The 11417-nt window shown below is 30.1% G+C and overlaps 2 protein-coding genes across 2 annotated transcripts; one reads left to right on the plus strand and one right to left on the minus strand.

Annotated features, from left to right (window-relative positions):
- Positions 1-1897: 1897 nt before the first annotated feature.
- Positions 1898-5475, minus strand: LOC117182247. The gene is made up of 5 exons (XM_033375353.1): positions 5235-5475; positions 4461-4603; positions 2564-2880; positions 2187-2409; positions 1898-1994 (listed from the first exon to the last, which is right to left on the minus strand). The coding sequence occupies exons 1-3, from the start codon at positions 5419-5421 to the stop codon at positions 2695-2697; spliced, it is 516 nt and encodes a 171-aa protein (XP_033231244.1). The 5' UTR covers positions 5422-5475; the 3' UTR covers positions 1898-1994; positions 2187-2409; positions 2564-2694.
- Positions 5476-5695: 220 nt separating this feature from the next.
- LOC117181857 lies at positions 5696-10461 on the plus strand. Its single transcript, XM_033374861.1, has 5 exons — positions 5696-5829; positions 6001-6108; positions 6187-6303; positions 6389-6502; positions 9801-10461. The coding sequence occupies exons 2-5, from the start codon at positions 6007-6009 to the stop codon at positions 10365-10367; spliced, it is 900 nt and encodes a 299-aa protein (XP_033230752.1). The 5' UTR covers positions 5696-5829; positions 6001-6006; the 3' UTR covers positions 10368-10461.
- The last annotated feature ends 956 nt before the right edge of the window (positions 10462-11417 follow it).

Below are 11417 nucleotides of genomic sequence, written 5' to 3' on the forward strand. Positions count from 1 at the left end.
GTTAGGTTAGGTTAGGTCAGGTTTTTTTTGGTTCGGATAGGTTTGACCTCTATGTAGGTTAAGCCGAAGCTGAATGAAACGGTACCGCAAACACAACGGGACCACACAATCAGTTTAATTGTGTTTTGTGAGGCAAGGGTTGATGCTTCACAGTTGTCGACATGTTTTTGAAGTGAAAATTTGCATCACTGGCATTTTTTTGAAATTTATTTGCCTCAGTGCATGCTTTTTCGTCATTTTTTGAGGTTATGGCTCAACCATGACGTGATGGGTGATTTTTGATACCGAATTTGAATTTAGCGCCCCAAAATCCATAGGAATACGTGTGTCTTGTTACCAGATCCGCACACTTTTTTTTGTGCAGCTGTGTAATCCTTCGATGTTTGTGAATAAATATACGAGCCCACTATCTTCAGTTCCAATGAAGATAATGAAGTAATTTAAATTGGAGGTAGTTAGTTGAACTATCTGTAATAATTTGCGATTTGAAGGAAGTATGTGTTTCTTGTTGTCTTCGTACAAATTGCGATATTTGAAGTCAGTTTTTTATATAGGAAAGCAAGTGCGAGAGCTCGGCGTTTTGCCGTTTTTTCAGGGGATCGGCCTCGGTTTTCCTCAACACAGGGAAAGAGTTTGAATTCCAGAGTGAGGCTCGGAGGCACAAGTTGGGTAGGTCGGGCTGAGGAAAACCGAAGACGATCGCCTGCCCTATTGAAAATTCCTACGTCATAAACGGCGTCGTAAACGACGTCTTAAACTACGTCGTATACGTTGGCGTAAACGATGTCGTATACGATGTCGGAAATTGGGATAGTAAACGTCGTAGTTTACGACATAGTTTACAACGTAGTGTACGACGTCCTTGTTACACGAACTATGAAAATTATTTTTTTATTTATATAAAGTTTTTTACGGGCTTTAATTCTGGTTTAGAATAAAAGAAGATAATGTTTTGAAAGAATTATTTATTTTCTTTAGGTTTAGTATGAAACATTTTTTATAAACGAACTAAATAAGTTGTTAACATACGGATACATAGGACCTTTTTTATATTTTATACATAAATCATTTTATGTAAAACAAAAACATTTAAACCTTAAATATTATACTAGTGAGCACAAAATTTGAATAGATCTTTATAACATCGTAAAGACATAGATAGGGCGTCTTAAAAATGTTTTAGCGATTTCCTTAAGACCCCTGGCGAAAGTTTTAGATAGGAATTCATTCCGAATCATTCCGAAACAATCCGAATCATTCCGCAAACTGCATCCGAACCAATCCGAATCTTTCTGAACCAATACCAAAAAAGTTCTCAATTTCGTTCCATCCAAATCGGTTAAAAATTAATCCGACTCAATCCGGTTCAATCCAAACTTATAATCTGAATCAGTCCAAACCAAATTTTCAACCCGAATGAATCCGAACTCGGATTGATCTAAACCGATTTTCAATCCGAATGAATCCAATTCAATCCGAACTCGGATTCATTCAGATTGAAAATTCAGTATGTATCAATCCGAGTTTGGATTCATTCGGATTTATTTTGATTGATAATTTGGTTCGGATTGGATCGGATCAATTTTCAACTGATTTAGATCGAACGAAATGTTCGAAATGAATTTCTATCCGAATCTTTCGCCGGGGGTCGTGAAATTTTGTGCTCACTGTGATGAAACGATAACCTTAAGCTTTTTAAGAAAATCGCGAATCTAATTATAAACAAGTCTCACTGATTTAACACATTAAAAGTCTTTTCTTCTCAATCTTAAGACTAGCAGAACACTAAGCTTAGAGATGAATGCAGGTACATTGCCGGTTGCTTGTACTTTTTTAAAATCTACGCAAAGTCCAAAACTAAGGGATCCGATTTTTTTCTAGGCTCCTACGAACGTCATAAACTTTTGCCCTGATCTAAGACCTCAACTTTTTTATTCTTAAGGCCCTCTTTTTCCCCGTTACACCAGATTCCGTTATTTTCTGGTAAAGACAATCTGGAAAATATATAGGTACCAAATTAAAAAAATCGTTTTATTCCATTTTCCTAATAAAATTTATCTTAAAAATTAATTATATCAATGTTCAAATTCTTGACATACATTTAGAAAGAAAATGTACTTTAAAAAAATTTAATTGCAAAAGAAAGAAATAATTTTTTTTCAATATTATCTTAAATACTCAAATACCTTTCAATATTTTGATCTTTTCGGGGGTTAAGGGTGTTCTGTATTCTTCTTCTGGGATATTTTCTTTTCCTTTGTTTGCCTTCTCTTCGTCCAAACATCTTTTTTGTAGTTCTTCCGTTCCCGATAGCTTTTGAAGTACTTCTCGAACAAATCTTGAGTCTAAGTGTAAGTTAATTTTCTCCCATATATCAACATGCATTGTCGTGTTTGCACCAAGATGTATCTGTTGCCAAAAAATTTGTTTTGTAATTTATGAAATTATTATTAACATTAATGGTGCACAGAACTAGAGTTTCATTTGGAAATAAAGGTTTCTATGCACAAGGTAAGTAACATAAGTAAAAAACATAAAACAAAAACAAAACATAAGTACAAACCCAATCATCATCAGAAGATTTTTGTACATATCGTGCATCTCCTTGTATTTGTGGATGGTTTGGACGAACTAGAACAGGAGTACAATTTCTTTCTGCTGATAACCCTTGTGTAGGCCTTGTTCGTTCAGATTCTAAAGGTAGAGTTCGTGATCGAGCTGTTGAAACTCCTGGAGTTTCTTGGGTGAGGATCCTGGGTTAAGATATTCTCCTTGAATTGACGTCCATGCTTTCAGAATTATCTTTGTGTCTGGCGATTTTTTCCCTTTGTGGATAACTTTCATATGAAGAATTTTCTGTTTCAAAATAGTGCTCCTCTCCTAGGAATTGAAAATTAAAACATTAAAAATACAAAAATTTTAAATTTAATGGTTCAATGACTGATAACAAATTTAGAAACAACTTGAATTTCGTTAACTTTATCTAGATATTTATTAAGCAATTTTATTTTTTATTTGCCGAAAATTTCTAAAGAAAGCAGAACCATAAATATATAAAATTCCTAATTTTATTAAACATAAGTTGTCTTTATGAAATCTTTGGGGATATTTTTAAATCTTTGTAAAGTCATTGAAATTCTTGAAACCTTTGTAAAATCTTTGAAATATTTTGAAATCATTGTGAATTCATGGAAATCTTTTGAAGTATTTAAAATCTTTCCAACATTTGAGAAATCTTCTTTCAATCTTTGTTTATGAAATCCTTTGTGTTCGTTTGAAATCACTGAAATCTTTTGGAATCTTCTCAATTTTGTTGAAACTTTTTGAAATCGTTTAAAATCTTTGAAACGTTCTGAAATCTGTGAAATCTGGTGTAAATCTTTTAAATTCTTGAAATCTTTTGAAATCCTTATGAATTCTTTGAAATATTTGTGAAATCTTTCTGACATTTTTTTGCATTCGTTCAAAATCACTGGAATATTTGAAATCTTTCTAAAATCTTTTGAAAACTTCTAAAAAAATTTAAGGCCCTTTAAAATTGGTGAAATGTTTGAAATCTGTTCAAATATTTAAAATCTTCGTGAAATCTTTTGAAATATTCTGAAATGTTTTAAATCGTTTCAAATGTTTGAAATGTTCGAAATACTGGGGACATTTTTGTGAAATCTTTTTAATTTAGTACACGTCAATTATGAGTCTGAAATCTTTTGTATTCGTTGAAATGATTGAATTACTTGAAATATTTCTCAAATCCTTTAAAATCTTCTAAAAAGTTGTTAAACCTTTTGAAATCGCTTCAAATTTTTGAAATGTTTTGAAATCTAGTGTACCCTTTTTAAAATCTTTGAAATCCCTCAAATCTTTTGAAAGATTTAAATGACTCATCGTATTTCTATAAAAGAACTGTTTTGGAAGCAAAAATAAATAAATCAAATTCGAGGTTCTCGTGAAAAATTCAAGGAGATTTCCCGGCTTTCAAGGTTTAAAAAAAATTCAAGGAGAATTCCAGGTTTTCAACGTTTTCAAGGTCGCTGGACACCCTGCTAATAGATAAATAAACTTCATTTATACGAATTTCTTTCATTTTAATTAAAACAATATGTTTTCCAATACGCCTTAAAAAGTGACACTATTTTTAAAAAAACATTAAAAAATTTTAACTTTTATCGCAGTAATTTTCATAATGAAATTAAATAAAGGATAAAGCTTTTAAAATTAAGCGAAAGCAAACAAATTACTTAAAATGGAGGTTTTTCTAAATTTTCTACATTTTTTGTTGCTCTTTCACTTCTTGCTTTTGAAAATTGAGTTTCCTTGTGTCTTTCTACAAATGCGAAAAAATACATTATATTTTACTGAAGGGTGTTAGTTTCAACGCCTTGAAAAATTGTTTTTTTTTTTCAAATGCTATCAAAAATCCTGCATCGTGAGTGGTGATTCTTTATTTTTATTTTTCTTACCACTTTTGGCTTCATAGACATTTTCTTTTTATTGCCAACTTGTAGTCCAGTTGGCTTAGATTTTCTTGCAAAACTCAACATCCGTTTGTTTGGAAATTTTAAACGCATGTTGTCTCGTCGGGTTTGTACGTCAAACTCACTGGCTGAAATGTGAAATGAATTTATAGAATTTTAAAAAGTTAGATTTCAAATTTTTATAAATTACATTTTCTCAGCATTGAAGACTACAAAATTGAAATTACTTAAATATTCTTTTTTCAAAAATTCGATTTCCTCATTTTACTCAACAAATATTATAACTTGAGTTATTTTTTCGCTTTATATATACTTAATTTTTTAATAGAATTGTGTCTATGAAACGAAAAAAATGTTATTATCAAACTTTTTGCATAAAATGAAACTGTTGAATTTAGAGGTTAGATCACAAATTCTTCCTTTTAACGAAGAAGTGTTTCAAGTAAATGTTTGTTTACTATATAAAATAAATTTCTATTTCAAAAAATAGTTGTGTTATACAGCGAAAAAAATATCTAATTATAATTGTTGTAGAATAATACGAGGAAATGTAATTTTGAGATTATAAAACTGATCCAAGACCCATAAAACAATGGAATTATTTATAATATTTCTAATGTTAAATTAATTTTTTCCCCCTTTTCTGTTCATGAGAAAAATAATACAAAATACAAAAACTCTTTCGGTAACAAATAATATATATTGTTATATACTTCATAGTTCCTATAAAATATAAACAAATAATCCTATACTTGCTACCCAATAGTAAAATGTAGGCATTCAGCAAGAGATCTTCTTTTCCTCTCTCAGCTTTTAACCACACCTTTTGTTTTCTGTTTCTATTGAAATCATTTTCACTTTGGGTGAAAAAATACCCAATAGATGACAAAGACACAATTCTTTGCAAACCGTTGGTTAAATAAACGTACGCGTGTGTAATGGACATTTTTCTTTTTTTTTTTGTCTGCTTCGTTATAAAAGACTCAAGTTTATCATGAAATTTGCAACCGAACTTCTAAATTTGCTTTTCTTCACGTTTCGTGAACGACAGACATTTCCCATTGCTTTCTGTACAATGTGACAGACTAGCACTAGACATATCAGGAGCATTTTTCTCACCCGCACTCGCTCTAACGCCATACACGTCACTCACCCAAGAGCGAGTAAGACAAATACTCCTGATTTGGCAAGTTGCTATGGCAACACGCTGTTGCCATGTGCTTAGTAGCTTCAGTTTCTAATTACATATTAACCGGCCGGAATTTTTCTTATATGCAATTTCCAAAAAAGTAAGAATCTGCTGCTAGCGTCTTTCGAAGATTTGCAGTCTCTCATTGTGAGTTTTGTGAAAAAGGTAAGTTCATATTTATGCAATATTGTAAAAGAAGGTTTTAAAATGTTGAAATTCATATCAAATTTTTTAGGTTATGATATACAGAAATCTTGTTATGTTATGTTTTGTGTAGGATAGTACTTGAATCCAATTCTTTTAATTGCATTTTTTAATTTGAACAAAACTTTATAGGTCACAATGAGTAAGCCTACGAGATATAAAGAGTATCTTGAACCTGGTTCAGATGAGCCCATTCCATCAAGCTCAAGGTACAGATACAAGAAAGCACGCAAAGAAGAGGTAAATATTCGGTCATGAATACGTTGAAGTAAAGGAAAATTTATAAAATACTTCACACACATTTTTTTGTAATTTTAGAAAGAAACCGATTCCTTGGTGATGATGGAAGACCTTGAAATGCTTCAGAATTTCGAAGAAGACGAAACTTTTCAGAGTCCTGTCTGTGCCGAAGAGACGTTAATTGAAAGCTCGGACGTAAGGAAATTCTTATTTAACATATTGGTTATGTTTAACATTAGTCTTGTGCACAATTATTTGAATTTTTTAATTATTATTGTAGATTTCCGAACGAGAGAAAAGAACGGCAGATGTAAGCGATGCTGTTTTCAACGTTGTACAGTCGTTAGCACATGACTTGGACCTCATTGAAAACGAAACAAAACACTATGCTGAGGTAACCATGATATTTTAATTGCATTTTACTTTTTATACTGCCAGAATATTGTTTCTATATTATTACAAAGGTGTAAAATATTTTTTTATCGAATCGATCAAATATATGTCTCGTCTAAAATCAGGGTCGCCAGGCCACCCGGGAGAACCGAGAGAGTATTTTTTTCCAATTTTCAAGGTAATATCTTAGAATTGTCCGATTTTTAGTTGAAGATTTAAACTAATGAACTATTTTAAATTTAAGAATATTTCATTAAAAAATGTCAAGGATGAGTATTAATTTTTTAAAAAATTTCAAAAATAAAACGATTTCAGATAATAAAATTAAAATATAAATTTAAAATCAAAACGATTAAAATTAAACTATCTGAAATTAAAGTATCTGAAATTGATACATCAGTAATTCAATAATTTCGGTAATTTTCTTAGAGTTTTGAGGTTTCACGTTTAACTGTTTTATATTCAATTCCAATTTATTTTGAATGTTTAAAACTTAATATTTTTCAATAATGGATTTTTACATTGTTCATATTTTTCATGTAAGGAAATAAAAATCCATAGACGTGAACGGGCGATTTACACGCGCCCATTTACCGCTATTGTGTAATAAAATGCATCTCTGCATTTTCCTTTATTAAACACGAAAATTTCCTTATCCTACTTATTATATGATTCAAAAACATTAGATTTCTTGCAAAAAGTTTGCTGGTGCTCAGCGACTTCTGCAATTGATCTTATATATGATAAAATCAATGTTAACTGTTTTTTTTTACCTTTGTTAAGCTAAAAGTTTTTCAATTTAAGGCCAAATTTTCAATAATCTATCAGGCCATTTTTGGAGAAAAAAATCATTATAACTTATATTTTTAAATTACTTTTTTTAGCATAAATTAAATATTGAAAATTCGAAAATTCAAATATTATTGTTTTCCAAATAATCTCTTGCAAAGTCAAATTTATTAGTATTAGGCCTTACCATTCATATCTTTAGTTTAGGTTTGTGATCAAATTTAAAAAAAAATCAAATTATATTTAATAAGAAAATATGAATTAAACACTATTAAATATATCATGATATTTTAAACTTATGATAAGGATTTTAATTTCAAAGCCCAATGTTGATGTTGACGAGTTTAAATTTATAAACCACTAATTTGCAAATAATAATCTAAATTTAAGCATTCGAGTTTCGAAAATTTAAATTATATTAAAGAAGGAATTTAAAAATACGGCTATAATGAACAGAGTTAGCCACTTTCATCACCGAAAAAATTTCCTGGTCATTTTCTGGTTATTTCACGCTTCACAAAAATAATTTTTCATTCATTGAAATTCGAGTTGAAAATTGAAAGCCACACTGTTGAAGCTGTAGAATTTTTCATTTGAAGTAATAAAAACTAAACAACAAACCAAAGAAGCCAAAATTGAACTTTTCTGAATTTTCAACTTTTCAAATCTTCCAAATTAAAGCTTAAAAAATTTGTCATTCAAAAACTTTTCTTTCAATCGTTCAATAATGAACAGGTTTTAAAATGGAAACCTTCTGATTTCAACAGGTTTTATTATGAGGGTTTCAAAATAAAGATTATCTTGAAATGAAAAATTTAAAAAGGTTAACCATCAATTTCACAAACTCTAATTGTAAAAATTAAATTGTAAAAGCTCACAGAGGGCTCTAACGTTAATTATTTATTAACCATTCAAAACGAAATATTTTAAAATATACAAATTAAATGTCCTTACTTTTATCGGTGGGAAAAATTCCCGGTTAAAACATTTTTTTGTTATAAATTTATTAAATTGTCATAGAAAATGATGTGAATATAAGATTTTTATCACTTATTTTCAATACAATATGCAACTGTAGACAATTCATGGAAATTTCTAATTGAATTTTCAACAGTTTGTTTTTTAACAATTGAATTTTCAAGTTTTGAAAATGGGAGAAAATTCAAAATTCAAATGTTGAAAGTTCAAATTAAATTTTCTTTCTTTTTCAACTGATTGAAATTCAATATTCTGATTGCTTTAATTTTCATAAACTGCATTTTTAACAGCTGAATTCAATAAAAAGCGAATTTTATATCATAAAAAAGGATTTAAAATGTTATATTCGCATAATTCTGCATGAGAATTTAATAAATGAACATTTCAATCCATAAATCGAATTTAGCCTTTTTCTTCGGAAACGAGGGGTTCACAACTCTACAGATGGACTGTACACTGACTTCAAGTAAGTTGGTTGTGACTTCAAATGAATTCAAGTGACTTCACGCCAGTGACTTCAGCGAAGGTGTAAACCTGACTTTGTGAGTTGTTAACCCCTGGTTCGGAAATTTATCTCTTTTGGATAAAAAATTTTTTAAAATGTATTGGTTTAGAATTAAATTATTTTGTTAAAAAGTTATTCTTTATGGTTAAAATTTTAACGTCTTTCGTAATTGAAAATTCAACTGTTTTTGTAGGCAATTGAACTATTGGATTGGAAAGAAACTTTTGGTTGAAAATTCATATTTTTGGGGTTGAAAATTCAACTGCTTTGTACAAAATTTGACTTTTTCGCTTGAAATTTCGACAGTTTGTCTGAAATTGTTTTTTTTTCATGGTTCAAAAATATTTCTTAGTTACAAATGCAACTACATTTTGATAGAAAATTAAACTATTGGGTTCGAAATTAAATTTTTTGTTAAATATTCATATTTTCGGGATGAAAATTCAACTTCGTATTTTTTGCTTCAAACGTGAACAATTTGGTTGAAATCATTTTTCTTTTTTAAGTACCAAATCTTTCTTAGTTTAAAACTCAACGCTTTTGTTAAATTTCGTATTTTTCGTTGTAAACTTAATTTCTTTTCGTTTTTCAAAAATAATCTGTTTTGGTCAAAAAGTCAACTACTTGATTGAAAGTTGACATATTTGGTCAAAAATTAATTTTTATGTTTGAAAATTTATCATTTTTAATTGATAATGGAACTATTTGACTGAAAATCCTGTTTTTCAGCATTCGATTGCTGGGCCAATCGAATCGAATAAACTGATCCGAAAATAAACACGCGTTGAATCGAAAAAAACCATATTCGATCCGACGAAGCGCACACGTTTAGTGCACAGCCTGCCCTATTCAAAATAAATTCGCTCAATAATTATATAACAATGCTCTAAATTTAGCAAATTCAATTTTAACATTGTTCAAAAATTCGAAATGCAATTTTATATAAAATATCTCCAAAGTTTAAAAAGTACCAAAACCTTCGCATATCAAAACAAAGCGACATTGTTGCATTCAATGTTTATTTCAGGGAGCAAGTGAGGTCGCTGATGATTATTTTACTGATGCTATCGATTATGAGGTTGATATCTGTATGGACACAATTGATGACAACACTGAACCGGAAAATGAAGAAGACGAAGTTCAAAATTTACAGAAAAAAGGTTTTACATCACTCGAAGATGCAACCAACAACGAAGTTTTTAGAAAACCTACTAACGTGCCGGTCAACAAAACTGTAGGAGAAGTAGTGATCATGATCTTGAAGTTTGTTCTAGTGCACGCGCTTTCATTAACTGAGGCTACTGATTTATTTTTCATGATTAATTGTATTTTTGCAGAATCTTTTCTACCAAACACTCGATATTTACGTAACAAATTATTTTATCAGAAAAGTTGTATGCAACTCCACGGAATTTGTTCTAAATGCGGTGCATTTATAGGTAAATTGAATCGGAAGGATCGTCTTGTAAAATGTAAAATATGTATGACTACAGTCAATGTTAAAGATAAAGCGTATACGGACATCTTTGTAATGATGGATGCCGCATCTCCGATTTCTAAATTAATAGAGTCGAATAGTGCTTATTACAATTGAAACGCTTGCGACCAAAAGGGGACACGACCGGATTCATTGTAGTTTTTGAGATAATTGGTAAAAAGTGGATTTTTTTAAAACGAAAAATTCCCATCTTTTTTCACTTCAACTCGCGCTAATTTAGTCAATTTTCATCATTTCCCGATTTCCCCAATAAAAAGTACGTGTTTAAGTCTTCTGAAACTATCTAAGAAAGAAAAACGAGAATATTGTAATAAACAAAAAAGTTATTAATTTTTTTTTGAGGCAATGCAAAAATCACGGATTTTTAACTTTCAAGCACCTCGTCTAGCGAACGAATTTTAAGCTACGGAAAGCTTTCAGTGAGAAAGTTGTTCATTAAGGTTCAAAGAAATTTTCTGGAAAGTTTTAGATCAATTGGATTAATATTTCAAAAATTATGAATGTTTTAAAATCCAAGCGGTAATCTTGACGCTGCCCAAAAACGTGCCTGGCCGGCTACGTACGCGCTGCGGCGAACGACGTGAAGGTCAAGTCAATCTTACCAAAACAAATGCACAACAGTCACTCCAGATATAATAATTAAAATAATTTATTTACTAAACATTTAACATGATATTATGCATATTATTGAACAAGAATAAAATAATCAAACAATATTTTATTAGAAACTACTTTTAGTCATTTTCGTTACTCTCTTCAGTTTCTTCGGCATCTGGATTCTGAGTTTGTACTTTTAAAAAATATGATTCGAAAAATTCTTTTCCTTTAGCGCTTAAATACTGGAAAATATTTTTTAAATCCTTTATTTTGGCATCTTCACACTTCTCGACCATTGTGAATGAAGGTGAATGAGCATTGCGAATAATTTCTACATTTTCAGCTTCAGTTTCAATTCGTTCTAATTTTTTCAGCTTTTGCTGATATGTGCCAAAATTCCTATCGCACTGGCAATAGGAATGACCTCGAACTGGAAACACATATTTGATCTCGCTTTGCAAATAAATGGACAATAAAACCAAAAAATGAAACACTGTGTAGTTTTTATTTTGTCCCGGACATGAGTCTGAAAATAATGTTATGCTGTTG

The sequence above is a fragment of the Belonocnema kinseyi genome, chromosome 10 (assembly GCF_010883055.1).
Source record: "Belonocnema kinseyi isolate 2016_QV_RU_SX_M_011 chromosome 10, B_treatae_v1, whole genome shotgun sequence".
NCBI lineage: Eukaryota > Metazoa > Arthropoda > Insecta > Hymenoptera > Cynipidae > Belonocnema > Belonocnema kinseyi.